At 34.1% G+C, this 24,938-nt stretch overlaps 1 protein-coding gene across 5 annotated transcripts in view; it reads left to right on the top strand.

The window, feature by feature from the left end:
* LOC121371112 (spectrin beta chain, non-erythrocytic 5-like) overlaps positions 1-24,938 on the top strand; it is a 232,079-nt gene that overhangs the window by 30,928 nt on the left and 176,213 nt on the right. For 4 of the 5 annotated variants that reach the window (XM_041496769.1, XM_041496770.1, XM_041496766.1 and 1 more), the window contains exon 2: positions 12,204-12,363. In XM_041496769.1, the coding sequence (XP_041352703.1) occupies positions 12,247-12,363 (117 nt within the window). In that variant the 5' untranslated portion in view covers positions 12,204-12,246. Of the gene's footprint in view, positions 1-3,874; positions 4,556-12,203; positions 12,364-24,938 lie in introns of those variants that run through there. The other variant, XM_041496767.1, reaches the window with a different exon arrangement.

The following is a 24,938-nucleotide window of genomic DNA, read 5'->3' as shown; positions in this document are numbered from 1 at the left end:
ATGCAATTAAGGACACAGTTATGATTTTTTGTGACAATATGTAATCGGGGATGGCGATTCCAAATATATAAAAAAGATGTTTTAGGTCGTATCTGCCACTTGCAACCTTTTAGCTCTCATGTGATGAATTAGCAACAACTAGATATTTTACTTCTTTAACTGTGTTTTTTTTACTATGGCACAAATTGCTAAATGAAGAGATAAATGTAATTTTTTTAACATCAGAATATACATTCACCTGCTTTTTGAGTACTTAGACATTTGTGTTTCAGTATGTTTGTTTTTCTATATAATTGTAAATAATTAATTTAAGTACTGATGTGTTCAAACAGCTGTAACTCCAGTTTGATTGTACTGCTTTAACAGTCAAATATATTTAAATGGATGGTCATATTTGACTATTCACTGAATGATATGGCTATCTACATGTAGCCTCTAGCTTATCCCCAAACAGGTTCAGTGTGTAAGACAGTGTGAGAAACCAGGAATACATAATACACATTCCTGCAGTTCTCATTACGCAACGTCTTGATAGGCCCCAGGTTTATTAAAATTGATAAATGGATGATTGCCACATCGTATGTTATCAATACATTTTATAGCCTATGGCATCCATTGTTTGCTGCACTGAATGTCAGTTTGGTCAGACTATTTTTTGGGAAAAGTGTTAATTGATTAGTAACATGTATGACATACATGTTCAGTATCCTTCTTGCTATATAACCATGCAGTACTGGGAATTGCCTGTACTGATACTGTTTTATATACATCCCTAACCTATTTAACATATTAACTTTTTTTTATACACAATATATAATTATGATTGCACTGAGAACACTTGCCTGTGAGCTTGGGTATGGCCATGGTATGTGCTGTCCTGCCTGTGGAAAAATGCATATAAAAGATCCTAGGATGCTGCTAATGGAAAAATGTAGCAGGTTTCGTCTGAAGACTGTGTCACAATTTGTTTTTTATTTACATCCAAAAGCCAGTGATTAATAAATCAATGTGCTTTAGTGGTGTTGTTAAACAAAAACAAACTTCAACTTTAAACTGGTTAATCTGACAAACATGGTGAATTTTGTTCGAAAATGTTTAGCCAAATTAAATTTGTCTTGGCCAAACAAAGTGCAAAAAAAAAGCACCTTTAGGATAAACATGGTGTTCTTTTTGGCAAATTTAGCATGATAATTCAGACTTCATTGTTTAACAGGGAGCTATCACTATGCTTCCCCATTACTTCGGCTCCCCTTCAAGAAGAGTAATTTTTAGAACCCCTTAGAATGGAAATTTGAAAGGATTAAATATCAATGCTCAATATGGTAATATCTTAAATGACTCCTCATAATCTAAATTAGGGGAACAGTTAATAATTTGGGCGAGATGTAGTCCAGTGGTAAAGTGCTCGCTTGATGCACGGTCGGTTTGGGATCGGTCTTGGTCAGTAGGCCCAATGGGCTATTTTTCGCTCAAGCCAGTTCACCATGACTGGTATATCAAAGGCTGTAGTATGTGCTGTCCTGTCTATGGGATGGTGCATATATAAGATCCCTTGCTGCTAATCAAAAAGAGTAGCCCATGAAGTAGCAACAGCCGATTTCCTCTCTCAGTATCTGTGTGGTCTTTAACCATATGTCAGATGGCATATAATAGTAAATTAAATGTGTTGAGTGCGTCGTTAAATAAAACATTTCCCTCCTTCATTGTCCTCAATTTTTTTATGGTGGAGTCTGATAATTTGGCTAATGCTAGAATAAACATGTTCATAATATGTCTAAATTAAAGTTTGTTTTGTTTAATGACATCACTAGAGCACATTGATTTATTAATAAAAGTTTGTTGGATGTCAAACATTTGGTAATTTTGACATATAGTGGGGTTTTTTTTTTTTGGGGGGGGGGGGGGGGGGGGGGGGGGGGACCTCCTACATTTTTCCATTAGTAGCAAGGGATCTTTTATATGCACCATCCCACAGACAAGATAGCACATACGACAGTCATTGACACACCAGTTGTGATGCACTAGCTGATATGAAAAATAGCCCAAGAAAATTATTAAACTTTCCTATACCAAACAATGCTTCATGATTAATATATAAAAGAAGTTTGTTTTCTTTAACAACCACACTAGAGCACATTGATTTATTAATCATCAGCTATTGGATCTATGAAAACCTAGTTAATTTTGACTTGTAGTCTTTTAAAGGAAATCTATATTTTTCCATAAGCAGCAAGGGATCTTTTATATGCAATTTCCCATAGACAGGACAGCACATACCATGACATTTGATATGCCAGTCATGGAGCAATGGTTGGGACAGAGGAAAAAACAATCTAGGAATGGGTTCTGGTAAAGTGCATATGCATTATCTTTCTACTGTCTGGCTGGTATAGCCTATATGGCAACAACAAGTGTCTTTCTTTGCTGTCTACACCCAAGTGTTAGGATATCAACTAGCCATGGTTTATAAAATGTACTGAGCTGTCATAAAATAGATATTCCATTCCTTGTATACCCTTTCCATGAACATTTCCCCTGCAGGCTAAATTTGTATGGCTTTGTGAGTGTCTGGGTACAACCCTGTAATGGAATGTACATGTTTTATGTATTACCCGGTTTGATGTTACATGGAGTCCTCTTGACCAGAAGTAAGTACTTGAGTCAAGGAATCCTCAGTGGGCCACTGCTCTATGGTTCACTGGTCTTACAATCTGGTCTGTCAGCATGCTTAGGCTAATTGCCAGGCTTCCAGTCTGATTAGGTTTATCTCACTTTTTTCATATTAATAATACTTTATTTTCATGCTCCCATCCAAGGGACTAACCTGAGTTTTCAGACCTAGCAAGACTTCAGTTTGCTTCCCCCAACCTAATAAAATAAACACACATCCTGCTTGTTCCTATTTAAAAAAAAAAAGCACTATTTAACCGTAACATATTTTAAATATAAAGACTGCCCTGGTACCGTCTCCCACCCAGAGCTAATTTTAATGACTCATTGGGTAGGTGTAAGACCACTACACCCTCTTCTTTCTCACTAACCACTAACCCACTGTCCTGGACAAACAGCCCAGATAGCTGAAATGAAATAATATAAAGTACTACTGGAACATATATGGATAAATATATATGGAATGACTTTTGCCTGAATTATTTCAAATTTCATTTGGCTGTTGGAAGAAATAATAAATTTATATGTGTCAAATTATTTTAGAAAAAAAAATCAATATTGTGATACTACAAACAGAACAATTTTCAGAAATGCATTGGTTATAGAGATATTCAAATTTTAAGCAAAGAAATGTAAGTAAATTGTTATTTAAATATTGTAAAAATATTTTATTTTTTAAAAACCTTTTAAAATGGCTAAATCTCAATGACACATCAACTACATGGTTTTGCAGTTCGACTGTCAGGCTTATTAAAGCTTGTAGGAAGTAGGTTCATATCCCAGTATCTTTTCCAACCCAGAATGAAAGAAAGTTAAAGTTTCTTTTGTTTAATGACACCACTAGAGCACATTGATTTATTAATCATCAGCTTTTGTTAAACTTGATGCAAGGTTTTCAGAGAAAACCTGCTAAATTTTTCTATTAACATTGGATCTTTTATATGCACTTTGTCACAGACAGGACCGCACATACCATGCCTTGATATAACAGTTTTGGGAGGTGTAAAGTCATTGCACCAACATAATTTATATTAATGAGTAAGCTCAATTTGAAAAAGTGTCATTTGACAATACAGAACGTACATTAACAACTTATAATTTTATTCAATATGAACATTAAATACTATCAAATATGAAATAATGACAATAATAGGTGGAGGGTGATAGATGAGAAAGATGAATGTTTAGCTGATTTTTGCAGAACTTTTATTGCTTCATATCAAGTCGTGGACAGTAACCTTTTTATATTTACAAAAATGAAATTCCCAAACAGGGTCACAGTAATTGTTATATATCAATAAACAAGTTCCCAAACAGGGTCACAGTAAGTGTTATATATCAATAAACAAGTTCCCAAACAGTCACAGTATTTGTTATATATCAATAAACAAGTTCCAAACAGGGTCGCTACTACATACATGTAATGCAGGTGGTCTTAAAAGCTGGTTTTACAGATTCATTCCACACCTTGCACATCATATTACAATTTATATCTTTCAACATGCACTAACACAATTTAAAACCTTTTGTGCATTGCAAAGATTAATGTCTTGAGATATTGAAATGAGAAGACAGGTTCTTGACAGTACAGTTGCATGTATATGTCTGTGTGTGTGTAAACTGTGGCTCTGACAGCCCAGCCCTAACACTTGATGAATGACTGAAGCGGGAATTTCAGCCTGTTTTATTGTGGGTCAGCAGAGTTGCGCCAATCTGCTTCACATTTGTGAGCTCTGTGGACACTACGGTTGCAGATACCTTTCTGTGAAGTCGGGACACTTAATCGCCACACTTGTGTCTGGAATAGCTACTTCGTTTTCTCGGATAATTCGCTTGACACTTTACCTGATTAATTGTCCTTTTTGCTGTGACTTCTCTTCAGAAGGTAAGTTGTAGCTAGGCCACAGGGACTATCCCTGACACACTTGCTATTGTTCTCAGTGGAATGTCTTTATTTCTGTTTCAAAATGTCCCATAAGAAATTCTAGAGCCGGCCTATTGTTTAATGGGTCACCATCTTTACAACTTAAGTTCTTTTTTTTTTTAACAGGTGCCGTCAGTGATAGTGCTATTGATTGAAGCAATCGGTAGACAAATCTTCATTCTTTTTAAATAATATATGCAATAGTAAGTAGTAAGGCTTGGCATTTCTGTAGGAGAAGTGGTGAGATGTCTCATGTTCTGCATGATTAAGGTGATATCTTAAAGGGTCAGTGGGAATGTAGGTGAAAATTATTGTGTACACTGTGTCTGTTGTTTATTTAAACAAACCACCAGTAATGGGACACTGCACATTATATCGCTTAGATATTAACAATAGCACATACATATGTTAATGTTCCATTTGAATTTACAACCATACATTCTCTTATGAGTCACCTGTTTTTGATTGTAACCAATGTACTCGGGTGCGTTAGGTATGCACAGTGACATTATCATTATAATGTGACATGTGCATGTGTATGCACCAGGTTTATGGATATCTGTCAGAAACCAATGTACTAGGGTGTGTTAGGTATGCACAGTGACATTATCATTATAATGTGACATGTGCATGTGTATGCACCAGGTTTATGGATATCTGTCAGAAATCCTGTATGGGATTTGAAAATGTGCAACTATCATATTTAATGATAAATAAATTTGACCTGCTTATTAAAAAGGAGTAAAACACATTCTGTCATTGATGAATTAAATATAATATTTTCTATTAACTAATCATACTATGCCAACTGGTGTTCGCCATGAATAATTCCTAGTCCTATAGATAATTGTAAAAGTATCTACACTCTTCTACCAGTCTTCATCTTTCTGTATCGCATGTTTAAATGAGCTAAAAATATTTTTATTTAATCACTTAAATATAATCAGTTTATTTATAATTGTAGAGTCATGCTACAATTATTGGCAGTATTATAATTTGATTTTTTTTAGTGTTATCTGTGATCAGTTTGAACACTAGCTGTCGTTACTGGATTTCCATCAGCAGTATCATGTATCAGTGTATTTACATTTGGTGAACTATTTATGAGGAGAGAAGTGTGTCTGTGATTCGTCATACAGTGGCGCTGTTTGTTTTAAAATCTGATCTACATTTTCAAAAGCTGATCTACATTTAGCATCTGTTCATTTAAACATGCGATACAGAAAGATGAAGATTGATAGAAGAGTACCGATACTTTTACAATTATCTATCAGACTAGGAATTATTCATGGCAAACACCAGTTGGCATAGTATGATTAGTTACATGCTGATTTTCTTATTAGCTGTTTTAACAATTTATTAATGATGACAAGCAGATACCCCAGTTTTCAAATGGGGGATGCAGGCTTTTTTTTTTTTTAAACTAGATCTTCAATAGCAAAACAAATAGAGCTGGGTTTTTGTCTTTTAGCTATGTTTCTCTTGTTGGTGGGGTGGAGTAGGGTGGGGATGGGGTTTGCAAATAGACATAAATGATGATGATGTGTTAAAGGGGAGGACAAGTCAAATATGAGCCTTACGTGTTAGAAAGATGCAATCCCAGACCACCAACACATACTGACAAGAAATGAAAAACACGTAATTTTAGTTTTACAAAATTATTTACAGTAATAAAGCATGACAGCTGATAATGCCCATTACCATTTTAGGGGTGGCATGTTATTATACCATACCCTGTGATATTAATAATATTGGTACATATTTTTGTGTCTAGATGGCAGTAATTAATTGCCTCGTCTGGTTACCTACCAAATATACACCTTCCAGTCAGGAATCACAGGTGGAGGCAACTACACGATAGATCAGTTAACTAAGAAAACATTCTGATTATCGTTTTGGTACGTAGGTTTATGAATAGACAAAACATGATACAGTTATTTTAACTACGTTGACAATGGTGGTTTATTTTGTATTGAAAAGTGCCCATTATATATAATAGCCGTCACATTTAACTGTTTTATTAATTACATATAATAATATACTTGTTAATATTAAACAATATATATCATTGAATACGCATACCAGTCCAAAAGCCTCGAGCATTCCTTTAACTTTATGCTTTTATAGACTAAGGTTCAAGTATGCTATCCTGGGTATGCCACTTGACTGGGTTGTATGGAGAGGACAAAGGTTAATGTGTTAGTGTGAGTGGAAACCTGCTGCTTCCACATACATATTCCCCTTGTGGAATTCTTCACATGCAATCAAGTTTATCTTTTATCTTTATCTCTAGGATACTCTTACTGATTAGCAGCAAGGGGTCTTTTAAATGCATTCCCCACAGACCTGATTGATGTGAAACACTGACTGGATAGGACAATGTGCTGGACAACTGATATTCAGATATATATTAAAAGCTGTGGTCAAATGCAGCTTGTGGCATCAAGTTGCACTTGCCATAATACATAAATTCCACTGATTAAACACTATATGCTGGGATGTCAGTAAACAGACATTCTTTCTTTGTGTGAAAAATGCTAGCCATCTGTATTGGAGTATTTTACCTAATATCACCCAGCCCTCGTCCTCCCAATATACTGCTGTTACCCTTGCAAATATTACTTCTTCCAAATAATTATATCAAATAAAATCATACTAATTTTTATTTGGTAATAAAATGCAGCTTTTATTTTGATAACTGAAGATTGCCACCATAGAAAGACTTAGTACCATATAAAATTGTTTTGTAATTTGTTACTTTTTAAAACAACATTAAATGCCCACATAAGATTTTGTTACTGAAGATTGCCACCATAGAAAAACGAAGTACTACATAACATTTGTTTTGTCATTTGTTTCTTTTAAAAAACACACACCATTAAATGCCCTCATAAGATGTGTTACTTAAGTTCAGTTAAGAAAAGCTTCCTGTGTCTTCTTCTGGTAAATTGTGAAATTTTTTCCTGATGGTCTAATAGCACTGATAAGAACAGAGAAAAGAGAACATCAGAAAAGCGTGTATTGTTTCACAAACAAATGTCAGCGAACTGTTTGTATAAAACATTATCACCAAACAAGGGCCTGTGTTGAGGTGTTTTGTCTGCAAATGTGGACTCTCTGCAACATGAGTTATTTGCGTATAGCATCTGAATTTGCCTCAGTTCCTATACCATGTTGTTTGAAGATTTTCTTTTCAAGGTCTTCCTTCTAAACTTGTCAAGTGTTCAAAACAGGTGCAATTGCTCAGATGCCTGGCTTTGTATTGTCCTGAAAATTATTCTTACGCACCTTAGTTTATTTGTTGATCAAGCTGAATTTTGCTGTATTAGGAAATGATAACACCTGGTGTTTAAATCTGAGAAATGTAGTATATTGTTTGAGTTAGTCTGTGGTTCAACAGTTGATTGGAGACTCATACTGGTGATATATGGAAAGTATTATGGTAATGTTTATCAGCCGGACTGATCAAAGTGCTGATTGAATACTTTACACTTGTGAGGTATTTGGGTTGGACAATGAATCATTATGCATAGTAAATAAACCTTAAATACATAGCTGACAAGCATACCACTCACCGGAGCATAGGGGTGGGAAATAGCCCAGTGGTAAACCACTCACCGTATGCATGGTCGGTCTGGGATCGATCCCATTGGGCTATTTTTTGTTCCAGCTAGTGCACCACGAAAGGCTATGTGCTATGGTATGTGCTATCCTGTCTGGGATGGTGCATATAAAAGACCCTTGCTACTAATGGAAAACTAGCAGGTTTCCTCTTTAAGACTATATGTTAAAATTACCAAATGTTTGACATCCAATAACTGATGATAAATAAATCAATGTGCTCTAGTGGTGTTGTTAAACAAAACATAGTTTAGCAAATTAACAATAATTAACATTATTATTAAATGGAAATGTTAGACAGTGGAAACATATGTAACATGTTTTATTTGAGTTATATCAACTGGCCTTCATAACACATGCTAATACATGTGTCAGTTTTGAATAAATTCATACTAGCTGAAAATATGAGTTGCATGTTATGAAGTCATGACCATGTAGTACCGTAATATAAAATATTTAAGGCTTGTATAAAATTAAAGTTCAGGCTCCCTGGTCTGGACATGGAACTCATTTATGAGCTCAGATTAATGGGGATAGTATGAGAGAAGGAAAAATACCTACTTTGTGTTTTTAGGTCTTCATTTTTCATGGTATTTCAACAAATCTGACAGTAATGTTAACATATATGGCTAAAAATAACATATACAATATATCAACCAAATTATGCCTCATAATACTACACTCTACTACAGTATTAACTGACTGAAAGAAGTTGAACCTTTCATGCCTCATTTTCAGTATAACCAGATTTGTTTTGAATCACTAATTTCACACAAATTGTAGTAGTTAGTTTTATAGGTATTCTATGCAGGTTTTAAGCACAAGGCTATATTTATTGCCCAGATAAATACAAAAATGGACAACAAACATGGTCCCATGTATCAACAGTGGCAGGACTGGTAGTTTTAATTGTGCTATCAAAAGTTGGGTGCATTTTGAGCTTTGACCCAGCCGGATGGTATTTGGTATGGTGCTATTGCACTCTTTTTCAATTGCCTGAAAATAGCATAATCAAATATATGAAATTAACTTCTTACTGCCGTTGCCATAAATAATCACTGCATGTTTTTGGGAGTTTTACTCATGTTTTCATTGATTACTGTTTCTTTATTTAGACTTTATTCCCCACCCACATTTTGATTCACACCCAGATTAAGTATGATAACCCACCTTGACACAGAGCAGAACCCAAGCAAAGATAAACTTATCCAGCCACTTGCCAATTTGAAGCTAAATTTCATCCATATACTGCTAAACGTTACAGAATATTTAATATGTTTATTTAGTATTCAGTCAATTATTTTTATAATATTCACATAAGTTCTTAAGCCAGTATACCACGACTGGTATATCAAAAACCGTAGTATGTGCTATTCTGTCTGGAATGATGCATATAAAAGACCCCTTGATACTAATGAAAAAAAAGACTAAATGTTAAAATTACAAAATGATTGAAATCCAACAGCCAATGATTAATAAATCAGTGTACTCTAGTGGCATCTTTAAACAAGACAAACTTCGCTTTCAGTTTTCAAGTGTATTTTATTTTTGTTGACAGACTGAGCATGATTTTATCATTAAGGTACTGAGCGAATGTAGTTGCTGTAATGTTCTTAGATCTTATGTTGTTATGTCATTCGAACATGCTCATGAAGATCTGATGGGTTTATGTTGATAAGATGGTCTGTTTCTATTAACCAATTTTTTTTTAAAGATCAAAACTTTGCACTTAATGTAATCAGGGGAAAACTGACAGATGCTAATGAGGTTTGGTGTCAGTCAGTGGCCACATCATGTGGTCATGTAGTTCAATATTGATGTCTGGCATAAGGTTCAAGTACATGTATTGTTTCGAAAGTTTGAGGTACATGTAGAGAGACAGCCTGAGTAAATATGTGAATAAACTCTGTGTGAAATTCCACTTAAAACTTTAAGTTCTTTTGGTCACAAATCAAGCCTTGTGTTAACACAGCCAATATCTCTAACAAACACAACAGTTTTGCCAAACACTGAAGTTGCTTCAAGATTTCATCAGTGATCTGGCGATTTTTCAATGTTGACCACAACACAACTATCAAGGCAACTGTTTAAAAAAAAAATATACCAGTTACTGCATCTGTTCAGTTGCCTTTCATATATTTGCAGGGCTAGCTTTGCCACTTGCCAATTTTGACATCTCCTAATTTTAAAAACAAATGACAAATTTTATTTTAATTTGAGAAAATAATTTCTTGTAATTTTAAATATTTTAATGAAACAATTTTGGGGTTTCTGCCATTTTTTAATATTTTTAGATAATTAAAAACAAATTCTGCTTTCAGAGAAGCAAGCATGCTTTGTACTTGACTGCAAAGCTTTTAGAAGGGGTGATTTTTATTTTAAATTTTTGCAAATTCTGGGGTTTTTTTTACCATTTTTCTAAAGTTTCCAATTAATGTTGAGCAATAATTGTAATTTTTGCTATGAATAATGTGAAATTCTCCCACAAATTGTATGTTAAAAAGAAATAATATCAGAAAATGAAAATCTATAAAAATCAGGAATTAAAACAATTGGTTACTGAAATCCATGATTCTATCTGTTTTTCCATAATCTTATATTCTGACCAGCAACCCAAATTTTACCTGACTGTATATTATGGCAGTCTATGTTTTAAGATTCTAATAGGAATCTGCTTTGGAAAAGTATTCAGCAATCTTAATTGATACTGCTTCAGCGTCAACAAATTCTCATCTAGTTTGCTTAAACTAAAATACACAAGTGCTTAGCAATTACAAAAACCTTTGTTGTAATTGCATGTAGTATTGATTAGGTGTGATAGTAGTTGTTATCATTTCTAGATTAGAAAGGACATTTAAGCAATATTATTGAAATGTGTTATAAAACAACTGTTTAATTAAATTTATATAAAATTAAAAACATTTGACATGAGTCTGTGTGAATTTAAAAACTATTATTTATTATAGTTCTATGTCAGATCCTGTAAAACATTTAACACTTCCACTGTTGTATCATAGCATGCATAATTTGTGTCTTGTCTGTTTTATAGTATCTGTATGTATTTCAATCTTGTTCTTTTTCCATCTTTTTTTGCCATTTTACCATCCAGTGTTGTCATTCCATGTATTATGTACTAAGAATGTCTTTATGATCATGCTCTTCCATGTTCATTCATGTATTGTTTGTAGTCAGACTGACTCACATTAGTTGAATGACTGTAAACACATCCATGTCGGGTAATTACATTCACAGAACAGCCAAATGACACTAAAGTAGACAATTGCTGCAGTTTGAGTATGACATGGTGGCATGTGATGACTTACTGGATCAGACAAACTGGTTCAAGCGTGGGTCAAAGCTACCTAATGCATTAATTGTTTCCTGACGGTCAACTCAAGATAAGCATGTATGTATTTCATTAGAAATACTCCTGTGATGACCTTTCCTCTGACCACTGACTATAAACACAGATAAACACAGACAGCTGTCAGATAATGCTTTTGACATTTTGTTTGTGTGGACATAGTTTTGTAAATACTTTAAACTCATTAACAAAAACAATTTGTAGATGTGCCAAATGTCTTTTAATGGCATATTTTATTCATTGTTTGGGACAACCATTAAAACCCCATGATAATTTGCTATATTGATTGCAACTGGCATGCAGACGCATACTTTTTTAAAATTGTAATGTATTTTTATTTTGAACTTGTAAAATACTTTATTGAAGGAAAGAAATGTACAGAATGTTTACCTGTGCTGCATATTGGCATACAAAGGTATCAGATTTTCTTAATAACTCTTAAGTTTCATTTTAACAGAGCTATTCATGTGTGTTAACCAAGCATTTGGTTTTGAATTTGTACACTTGGGTTTATGCAAGGCTTTTTGTGAATGACATAGTGGCATGTGATGATTTATTAGATAAAAGGAAACTGGTTCAAATATGGGTCAATATGATACTTTACTTGTGTTTTTGTTTTTCCAGGTGGGTATGATGTAATACTGGAGATGACACCCACTGCACCAAGATGTCTTTAAAGGAGACTCAGAATTTTGAGAAGAGCAGGATAAAGTACCTGCAGGATGAGAGAGTTTACATACAGAAGAAGACGTTCACCAAATGGGCCAATGCTTTCCTTGAAAAGGTAACTGCATTTTTAATTATTTATGTTGGCTTCAGATTTATAATCTACCACTACCCACTCACATGGGTAGTTTGATTGAACTAGTACTTAATAACAGTATGTTTATAAATAATTTGTAAATTTGCAAGCTGTCAGTACTTCATTAAATAATGCATATTGTTTATAATGCACATGATAGACCTAGTAGATAATGCTAGTTTTCTGTTTTCCCAAATCAGCTAGTTTAGTTCAAAATTAAATGACCCAATTCAAGCAATCACCTGTCACACTGATTCCATTTTCTGTTCTACCCTTGGGCACATTCTCACTGTGTGTGGCTGGTAGTAAGGTAATAAATCCTAAAGTGTGTTTTCGACTTTACAAATTGAATGAGCCAAAAGGATTAGAACAATGTTTCTCAATGGGATAAAGCCAACTCTCCCTTTTGGTATACTTATCACCATGATGATGATGACCCCATTATCCTAATAAGAATTAAAATAACATAGGAAAACTTAATTTTGTACAGTAACATCCCTCAAAATTTAGATAGTCTTTCAATGGCAATTTATTACAAATCATTGAAGTACCCAATAATAATACTAAAAATTCCACTTCAGATCAGTTTTGCAACAGGACTGCTGATTGTCATCAAAAAGTTTGAGGGCTGCAATCTGATAAAAACAAATTATTAATTATAATATTACTGTTTTATGTGTTATACTTAAGATACTCAATAAGACATGAAGTAATTCATAACAAGGTGATTCCTTCACTTTTCATACACTTAAAAGACTGGTGATGCAAAAAAAAGAGGAAAAACCCCAACCTTTTGGCTAATAACATGGTTAGCTCTGACATTCACCTAATTTACCAATTATGAATTTTAAAATAATTGACACATTTTATTTAAATTTGAGGAAAACATTTCATGTATTGATATTTTGTTGGAAAATAACTTAGGCTTTTTCTTCATTTTTGAAATTTGATAAAAAATTTGGAAAAGATTTCTGTTCACCCAGAGCTAGCACCATGGACAGATCATGATGTTCTGTTTAAGAAACTGTTTTATTAATTAGAGCTGGGCAATATTGAAATTTCAGGTTTGGTATCAGTATCAGTATATTTGGGGTGATTTACTTAGGCATTGGTACAGTATTTGGTATTGATACAATACCGATACCAATATCGAGCAGTATTTTCGGTATTCTTGGCTTTAAATGCATGCCTGAGTTAAATTTCACCCACTAATTTCTTCTAAATAAAATAAAATTCCATACACAAGGCCCTCACCTTTCTCTTCTTCTCACCTATTTTGCCTTCGTCAGCTATACATGTATATTGTTACTGCTTTATTAAATGGCGGGAAACATTTTTCAACACCAAAATTTCAGTATTTTGATATTTTCTCCGTACGGTAAATCAGTATTGACAAGATACTGATACCAGACAGTATATATGGTATACCGCTCAGCTCTATTACTAATTAGTTTTCATATTTGCTACATTGGTGACTTTTATATCATTCGTTAATAGTGGAATAACAGTTCAGTACTAGAATTGGATACAAAAGAAACAGTTTTATATATTGATTAATACCTACAGATTCAAACTGATAATCAAAACTGGCCTAAAATAAAGCTGTATGACAAAAGGGATGAATGCAACTTTCTGATAGTCCGTTTTCTCTTTATGTTGAGCAATATCCCTTCTGCTCCAGCTTTTTGTATCTGCATATCACAACTTCTGAGATACATAACACAGGATAGACTCATTACCTACTGATTTTAAACAACAGCACATAATTCTGACACAGTTGTTTCCCCAGGATTATAACATTCAAGGACTTTAAGCATTCAGAATGTTTATGGTAGTCATTTAAAGGCTATTTTCCAATATGATGCATCATTGATTGTACATTGTACATACATTTTCATCCTTTTAGTTAAAATCTTTAGTTGAAAATGATTGACTTTACAAGTAATGGCTGTGCTCATGATGAGTGCTAACAATGGAGCATGATGTGCCCATCTTATGTGAACACCTGGTATCATCATTGTTTGGTCAACACAAATGTTTAAATTTGCAGTTGTCTTGTACATGTTTAAAGTTGTTTAACACATCTTGGGAATGGCAGTCCTATAGTATAGAAAGAATGTATCATCATGAAAAGTGGCTGTCTACCAAAAGTGTAACACTTGACTTACTCAGGGAGAAGTCATGATATTGTCAAAACGTCCATTTGATTTTGCTGTGTACATTAATACCATTTTGAAAACGCTAATACGATTGTTCAGATTATATTGTATATACCATACACTAATCATATGCAAATCATATGCGGCATTTTGTTACAACAAACGCAGAAAAAAGTGATCACTGTAGGCAAGCTTTTTATGAGAGGCTTAAAGTACAGCGATTTACTGTTACCTGCACTTTGCACCACTGATTGTAACCGAATATAAATCACTGACATAAATGTTGTCAAGTACATAATGATCTTGTAAGGTTTTCTTTGTCACCAGTGGTAAATTTTTCAAGGTTTCTAAAGCACCTCGTCTTCTCTTACTTCTCTTAACTTCTGTGGTTATATTTTAGTTTTGTGTTGCTCACAGTTTTTTGTGGGTTTTTTCTTTTGCTTGACCTACTTCAGTGATTGACAACCATAATGACCTAGCTTCACAATTCATCATTGTTTGTGTTTGTTTTGTTGGACACTAAAACATGTTTCTCTAAGTTAGTCATAGCTAATTTGAGGTAGTATAAGAACATATTTTGCTGTCGCACCTCGGGCAAGAGATAGCTATCACACTGTCAGTGTTGTCAGCCTCTGTGACAGTGTTGTCACCGTGGTTAGTCAGAGTACAGCCCAAGGGGCCATTTCAATACTATGAGTATTGTAATGGACTCCTCCAGTATGTCAAAATTCTGATGCAATGTTGAAGTTTCTTTTTTTTTTTAACTCCTTCTAACTTCACAACTCCTTCTAACTAAACATCTTGCAAATCTCTGATTATAAGTAAATTGTAATGGACTTGTCCAGTATGTCAAAATTCTGATGTGAATGTTGAAGTTTCCAATTTTTAAAGCTGACTTCACAACCCATTCTAACTGAACAAGTGTAAATTTCAAATCTCAGACTGTAAATAGTGATATATGCTTTATTTTTTGTTTTTAGTCTTGTGAAATCCAACAATGGAAGTTTTGCATAATTTAATACATGTTTAAATGTAGACATTATGAAAGCTTTCAGTTTTATTAAAAATATTAGTATTTGAAGGTGTGGGATATATCTCACTGGTAAGAGTATTCACCTGAAGTGCGATGGTTAACTGGATTGATTGCTCTTGATGGAATTGGATTTTTTTCTATTCCAAATATAGTCCTCCACAACTGTTACTTTAAAGGCCATGGTACATGTACTTGTACTGTCCTGTCTTTGTAAAAGTGCATATAAAAGATCCCTTTCTGCTTTATCGTTGAAAACAAAGTATTCTAGCTAGATAGATCAGCATCAGCATTCTGATTATAAATAATCACACTAATCTTTGTTTTCTACAAAATGTATACCCAGACCTGTCAACCTTTAGTCAAGAGAAAGCAGGAGGTGTGTGTTGAAAAAGCAGGAGATTTTGTCAAAAAGCAGGAGATTTTTTAAATTCACACAATTTAACCCAAAATCGCAAGATTAAAAAAAAACATTATTACAATAAGTTATATGAATACTATATAATGTCATATATACTTCTTAACCTTAGATCTTGGCATTAAAAAAAAAATAAAAAAAAAAATAAAAAAAAATTAAAAACATTTTTTTATTTTTTTATTTTTAGTTTAAATATTATTATGATTTAATACATATTTAAACAAATAATAATATTTTATCCAAAAATGTTAAGAACATGAACAAGAAATAAAAAATTTAATTAGTACATTTACGGTATTACACTTACAGCCTTACAGGTTGCGTTACATTATCATTTGTGGTTAGTGTACCTAAGTACCAAAGACAAATTTATATAAATCTTACAAATTAATATTCAGTTTTTACTATAATGAGGAACGGTGGCGTGGTACTTATTTAAAATCATTATAATGATGCAATAAACATTGTATTTTCATTAATCATAAGTAAAACCTCATTACGGACATCATGTGAAATATACTGGAATTATACCCATTTCCGTGAGTAACTTTATGTCAATGTCAAACACAACATTTTTTAATTGTACAAAAATTATTTCTTGAAGAGTACCCTTATAACCAACATTTTACTGCACAAACATACAAAATTAACTGACACAAGTATGTTTATACAGCTAATTGGTATTTTCGTTGTCTTGTTGTGACATGTGATTTTAACAAGCATCGTGTGTATCGCTGTCAACTCGGAGTCTGGCAGTTCAGATTCGTCATAGTTGCATTATGTAATCCAGTGGGAAGACATTTTACAATTCAGAGGTGTTATTAGAACTAAATTGGATAGTTTTTTTAATATATATATATATATATATATATATGCAACACTGAATGTCAATACACAGCCTGTTGAATTAGCGGCAACACGCTTCGTAGCCATTACGATGATAACAAACATTATAATAACACGTCATTTTATAAACTCCATGTGCTTTTTTAACAATATAAATAGGCTATCCCACAATTCTCACTTCGGCAAAGGTTAAACAGTCGGGACAATTCGGCCTGTTACATTCTCAGAAACCGAAAGTAGTCGACATTTTCCGAATGAGAAAAAAAAAGGTAAGAGTTACTTCCCTTATGTTATTTTGACAAAAGAGGATCGATTTTTTTTGTATGCTTACAAAAATGTCATTTAACAGGAGAAACTGTCTCCCGCACAGGTGAAAGGAGATTTGTTCAAATACCGGGAGACTCCCGCGGAATCCGGGAGGGTTGACAGGTCTGTGTATACCATGTAAACTTTATATAAGATGTGGTAAAAAAAAAAAAAAAAATCTGTTTTCTCTATGGGAAAGTTAATCCCTTCTTCTTCATGGCAGCAGGTTGTCACTAGACCAAGTTTTAAAATAACATGTTAGATGCCCAAATAGCAGTAGTTTAGAATGTACTAATGAACCCGAGGTGTCATGAAACAACTGGTCCTTTCCTTTTAACAGCTGTTTGCATCACTTGTGGTAAACATGTCAACAGATAAATGTGTACAGCATTGATTTCCTGAATCTTGTTCCAGTTTGAGATTGTTACCATTCTTGTTGCATACTGTTGATGGATCTATGTTCCAAGTAGACTGATAAATGATGCTTCCCCATCACAGGAGTTGTCATTCACACTTGAACAAGTCTTGACGTGTGGGTCTAACTCTTTGTGCAAACAACAGTTACGTTCCTTGTCACTTCAGTTTATTTATTCTAGTGGGAAAAGTAAACATCTTACATCAATTTGTTTTCTATCTAGTTTATGTTGGCTTTTGTGAAACTTAAAAGATGAAAATTTAATGCAACATGCATTTAAATATGTCACTATGTGATTTTTTTATTCAGAACTACATATGACAGCATTTCTTGTTAATGTTGTTTATTTGTGTTTTTTTGTTTTTTTTGTGTAATATTATCTCAGCAAAAAATGTGTTTTATTACTTCAGTGATAAATGTCACAGGAGAAAACAGGGAACATTTTGTTTTCAAAATCTTGATTAGCGATAGTTCTAATTAATTGAAAATTGATTAGCAACTACTGTTAAATGTTTTTAAATTGTGTAGCGATCTCTGAAACTTGTGTAGTGAATTGCAATGTGATACTAAACAAAATGTTCCCTGGAAAATGTACTCTGTATTTTTTATATGTAACTGGTCATTTGATTGCCAGTCTTTTTTAAAGATCTACACTCTGTGACTATTGTGCTACATGCAACATATTTATATTTGAATAGTTAAAAGTTTCCTTTCATCTGGGCTGGTATACAAAATTAATTTGATCGACTGACAATTTATCCAGTCTTTATGGCATAGAGCAGGCTTGCAAGCGGGCCCTTATTTTCCTAATTTTCCTTATTTTTTGACAGCATCCCTAATATTCCTTATTAAAGCTTCAAAATCCTAAAAAGCCCTAATTTTTTGGTGAAAATCCTAAATTTTGAAATTTTGAATTTTTTTGATAAATGCAACATAAAATAAGTATTGGAATTAATTAAATCTAGCCTTAGTATACTTTCAGATAATGAATATGTTGAATTAATGTATTTCTCAGAAGACATCTTGGTAGTTATCAGCATCATATTCAGCATGGATTTGCACCATATCAGATTACTTTAATCTGGTTGTATTGATATGCTGAATATCGCTGTTGATGACCATTGCCTTGATCTTCTGAGTTGGTAATTAGCTTTTGTATTTATGTTCTCCCTGGAGGTGAGCACAGAATGTTTTTCTTTTATATTGATTATTGAATTTCAGTCCTTATTTTTGTCAAAAAAGTCCTTAAAATTCCTAAAAATAGCCCTTATTTTTTAAGAATTTTGCCCTAAAAAAAGCCCTTATTTTTCACAAAATCTTGCTTGAAAGCCTGCATAGAGAATTAAGTTTGAGTTCAAGTCTGGACTGATATATATGAAATAAGCTAATCTGTACATCATTGCCTTTGTTTAAATCAAAGCTGTGTCTCCACTTCATACATACTGTTACTTGCATTAATTCGTTGAAGTTGTTTTGTTTAAAAACAGATGGAATATTTGCATAGGAAACTGAACATTTTATTAACACCACAATGGCATGCATGAATGTGAAAACTGCCAGGTCTAAGTGTATTGAAATAGTGAACTTGAATTGCCGAAGACTTCGCTGTGTGTTTGTGTGGGAAACATTTTTAAACTTCACCAATATACAATCCACCCAAAATCAGTGTTTTGACTGCAATAAAAGAAATATTATATTTAACCTACATGTTAAAAACACAGAATATAGATAAATGCAAGCAGTTGATTATAGTATACCATAGGCTCCTATTTTCGAAGGAGCAGACTAATTTTTGCCCGAATTAAACGACAATCCATTCATATTAGCATTACTGCCAAACAGACCGGCCTCGGTGGCGTCGTGGTAGGCCATCGGTCTACAGGCTGGTAGGTACTGGGTTCGTATCCCAGTCGACGCATGGGATTTTTAATCCAGATACCGACTCCAAACCCTGAGTGAGTGATCCGCAAGGCTCAGTGGGTAGGTGTAAACCACTTGCACCGACCAGTGATCCATAACTGGTTCAACAAAGGCCATGGTTTGTGCTATCCTGCCTGTGGGAAGCGCAAATAAAAGATCCCTTGCTGCTAATCGGAAGAGTAGCCCATGTAGTGGCGACAGCGGGTTTCCTCTCAAAATCTGTGAGGTCCTTAACCATATGTCTGATGCCATATAACCGTAAATAAAATGTGTTGAGTGCGTCGTTAAATAAAACATTTCTTTCTTTCTTTTTACTGCCAAACAGCTATATAAGATTGCAAACTAATCATTACAGATTTTTACATGGATTATAACTAATATTGTTGTTAGAATGATGGAAAGACATGGAGAAAAGGTTTCAAGCAAGATGATTTTGCCTGAACATCTGTTATTCTAGGCCTGGAGGAGGTTGGCAGTTGCCCCCTCCCCCCTTCCCCCTGTCTCCTACTCTTATGGATAATACAAAAAGGTTTTTTACTGTTATGTGCATCAGAGTCCTTTACATACATGTTCACTGTTGTGTGTCGCCATACCTGTGGTGTGATGCATGACCATGAAAGTTCTGCCCATGGCCATGTACTGCTTCTGTACACCCAGACAATTCAACTGGCAAAGATAATTCCTGTCTGTTGTAAGCTAATCAAGTGTTGCTTGAGGCAACTCTTGATCACTCTAATATGTTGGCACCATGCCAAGCAGCTTGTTAAAGGCTTCTATCTTGATCCAGTAGGGGTTTGTTTTACTGTTGGATTATCTGAATTGTATGTGTGTAACCAGCATAAACTGTTCTGATCTTGTGTATGCTCATCAGAAACATAAACTCTGTAAACATATGTGCATGTTCTTAATGAAAATGGACAAATCTGATAATCCAGTCACAATTTTAACCACATTAATGCATTGATGATGCAACCACAATTTAAAGAAGGACATGACTAACTTCACTGATTCAATCATTTCAATTTACTTTCATGCTTATATTCGATTAAGGTTTAAGCATGTTGTCCTAGACACACACCTCGTCTATCTGAGCTGTTTGTCCAGGACAGTGGGTTAGTGGTTTGTAAGAGAGAAGAGGGTATAGCGGTCTTACATCTACCCACTGAAACATTAAACCTCGCTCCGTGTGGAGGAAATCGGTACCGTGGTTCAAACCCAGTACCTACCAGCTTTATGTCTGATGGCTTAACCACTACACCACTGAGGGCGATAGACTTTAACTTTCCTGCAAGACTTCATATTCCTTCAGGGCGGGATTTAGCTCAGTTGGTTGAAAGTTAAAAAGTTTGTTTTGTTTAACGACACCACTGGAGTATATCGGCTATTGGATGTCAAACATTTGGTAATTCTGACTCATAGTCATCAGAGGAAACCCGCTACATTTTTTGTAATGCAGCTAGCAACGCATCTTTTATATGCATTTTCCCACAGCCAGTAAAGTAAAGTTTGTTTTATTTAACGACACCACTAGAGCACATTGATTTTTTATCATATCATCAGCTATTGGATATCAAACATATGGTCATTCTGACACTGTTTCTAGAGAAAACCCACTGTCACCACATAGGCTACTCATTTATGACAGGCAGCAAGGGATCTTTTATTTGCACTTCCCACAGGCAGGATAGTGCAAACCATGGCCTTTGGTGAACCAGTTATGGATCACTGGTCAATGCAAGTGGTTTATACCTACCCACTGAGTCTTGTGGAGCACTCACTCAGGGTTTGGAGTCGGTATCTGGATTAAAAATCCCATGCCGAACCCAGTACCTACCAGCCTGTAGATCAATGGCCTAACCACGACGCCACCAAGGCCAGTTTTCCCACAGACAGGAAAACACATACCACAGCCTTTGTCCAGTTGTCCTGCACTGGTTGGAATGAGAGAGAAAAACAATCGGCTAAATGGATTTACCAAGGTGGTTCGATCCTGCAACGCAATCACCTCAAGCAAGCACTCAACCAACTGTCTCTCATGTGGAAAAAATATGACTATAAGACTCATTGTAGCTATTAATCAAACCTTTAGTATCAAGAATGTAACATGTGTTCAACAGTATTTCATGTTATTAATGGTTTGATCACATTTTCTCACTTTATGACAGCCAGCTAACAGCAGCAGACTGACCATGTGGATGGAAAAATGGTGTACATATACTCTACACAAGGCCTGCATGCATGTGTGGTTTCTAAAATATTTTTGACAAACCTTAAGTTTTGCAATTGGCACAAGATCTGGTACTAATCTGACAGCTTGAAATACATTTTGTGGAATGGGAAGCAATTTCTGCTTCTGATGTTTACAAATAATAGAACTTGAGAAGTAGTGAAATACTTGTATAGACAGAGAACTTTACTATCATTTTATATAAATTTAAACAAATAATTGTTTCCCTTCTTTTTTGTTTGTGTGTGATGAGGGGAAATCAGAAAGTTTTTAGTTCTAGATACCATATCTTCCCATACTTTCTGAAAGCATGTTCTTTCATACAACTTTCCTATCAATATCATGACTCGTTTTTTTTGTATGTTTACAAAATATTGCTTAATGGTAAACTACTTTAATGAAACCATGAATTTGTTCAGATTGGAACACAGAGCCATCATCAAATATCTCATGCTAATGATATCCATAAGTGTATGGTTGGTATATATAGTGATGGATTTCCCATTAATTCCTCAATTGTGAAATATAGCCTGCTGAATTCAAGTGAGAACAAGAAAGCTTTGAAAACGATCCAAGGTCTGATGTCAAGGCAAAGTTTTGGCAGCTGTTGTCTAGGATGCTACAGGAGTTCTAACATATGCTTCCAATAACTACTTTCACCGCATGGTGCCTAATATACTAATCTAATGAAAAAATTCAGAGGAGCAATTAAGGAAAAAAGACAATACTCCTGTGCACAAGTCCTGTTGACAGGTCCAGGGTTCCTCAAGCTGCTATCCACATGTTTGAAATTGAGCAGCTTCAGCATGCACCTTACAGCCCATGTAGACCTGACCCTGAGTGATTATAATCTGTTGCAGACTTTGAAAGCCTTCCTTCTGGTACCTGGTTTGAAGATTATGCAATTCTGAAGGATGCCACAGAAGAATGTTTGATGGGCCAACCAAAAAAAAAAATCTATTTTGCTGGCCTCGGTAGTTTGAAGGATAAATGAGCCAAATGCATTGAGATCAAGAGTGATTATTTTGAAAACTAATGTAGAAATGTCTATCATTGCTTTAATACCTAGTTCTACAAACTTTTGATTGACCCTTGTATCTAATTAATATCTCATTTCTGATCATCAGTTTATTATTTAAGATGATATAGTAGTTCAGGTTCCTGCATCATAATGATTAGAGTATTACCTTGATTTGTACTGACTTCAGTTATTGTTAATTAGAAGCCAGTTTTGAAAACAACATTTTATTGTTCAAACCATTGAAAAATAGTGCTAGTACCTAAACAGTGATGTCAGTATAGTATGATGCTCTCTTGGCTTTAACAGGGGATAAGATTTCAGAACCTTAGGTAGTTTAACTGGAAATACATTCATATGATTTTTACCTATGTAACAGATTGTTCAGTTACATCAACAATGTACAGAACTCCAAAAGAAATGCAAAAGAGGGTTATGGTTCATTTGTAATTATAGTAGGTTTACATGTGCTGAATTTAGTGAAATGGTAAATGGTATATCAACCTATAATTCTCCTGAATCTTAACATGTGTTTATTTTATCATAAAAAAACTGATTTAATGTTACGGCTGAAAATTATATTTGCATTTCTTTTGGTATTCAGTATATTTTCATTGCATTACCTAACCCTAGCATTTGTTTACTACATTTGTGTACAACATTGATCAAAATGTCCAAAAATCAGTTTAGAACATTTTTGGAATAAATGGATTTTTTGGACTGTATGATGAACGTTTTGGTCCTGAAGTTTTTAACTTTCGATTTTTAAAAACACAAACAGAACCACAGTTTGTGTGAAATATTGTGCCCTGCTTTTATAGTACGGTATATGCCTATTTTTTATTTACTTTGACAAATTAAATCTTCATCAAAAACTGCTGTTTTTACCCAACATTTTTCAGCCTGCATTAATTTGCCACCAATGCCAGCATAATATATAATAAATAATACATTGGTTTCCTGAATCCTGACCCCAAGGTGAATATTTTGATATATCTCAACCTATGTTGAACTATCTCAATAATTGTTGGCCTCTGCTGATCCACTGTTAGAGATTATTATAGTGTTAGTGATCCAACAACTGATGTTGTCAGTGAAGGTTCTTTATAAACCCATGCTGACAAAATATTATGACATGAATGTGTGTTGAACACACCAGAAGCTTGGAATTTGTCATTTGTTGATATCATATTACCTACACTCACTTCTATCCTGCAAACACTGTTTCTATTGGGTGATTATGATGACTGATTAAAGCAAAGTCATAAATGTACATGTATGTAATATATTAGCAGATTATGACTTTTGATGTCACGTCATGTTATGTCACATGCATAGCTACATCATAGAATCATTCATTTGACTTAGGTCATCATACAGTGTGGCTGAAGTAAAACAGAAATAATAGTTTTACCCCTTAATTTTTGAAAGAGTGGCAAAAAGTGTGGGGGGGGGGGACACACTTTTACACTTATTATAAAGCAAATATAAAGCAAAATATCTGAAAAGTGCCCCCCCCCCCCCCCACACACACTATGCCAGTGTGATGGATTACAGGATTTAAAAAAATTAGCTAATGACTGTAGGATGTTTGTTTTATCCTATTAAGACTTAATGGGAAATTCCACTCTACAAGCCTCGTAGAGTTTCTCATTCTTACCTACACAGGATAAAGCCGATATCCTACATAGTTATTCTCTATTTATACTATAGGTACATACATTAATAGTTGTTTTGAAATAATAAATTATGATTATGAGTTTAGTTACACTTTATACAAGAAAAATTGTGTACATGTGGTGAATATAACTTGCCAAGAAGATGGGCGTGTCTGGAAGCCTGGTGTTTACAGAACGTGTCATCGTCACTTATCAGATGTGATAATAGTCTCTTGTATGTTGAATCCTTTCATTCATCTCACACATATAATTATTTACAAAACTTAACATTCAGATGTTGCTGCAGAGAATTTGTTTTGTAAATTCCTCTAAAAAATGCTGATGGGTAGAATATACACTCTTTGAAATACTTGACTGATTTAATAATATTCTTAAGTGTCTTAAGCCCAGTTTGATGATCCCACATTCACCTGACAATAGTTTGTAGTTTTTAGCTTACATACATGTATATACATACCGGTAGTAGCTCTATAACTATTTCTTATCTGTAGGCCCGAGCTGGAGAAATGCCCTTTTTGTTATTTTTGTTAGACTGTGAT

Source organism: Gigantopelta aegis, chromosome 4 (genome assembly GCF_016097555.1).
Source record: "Gigantopelta aegis isolate Gae_Host chromosome 4, Gae_host_genome, whole genome shotgun sequence".
NCBI classification, from domain to species: Eukaryota; Metazoa; Mollusca; class Gastropoda; order Neomphalida; family Peltospiridae; genus Gigantopelta; species Gigantopelta aegis.
This window is presented reverse-complemented; position numbering and strand designations above follow the sequence as displayed.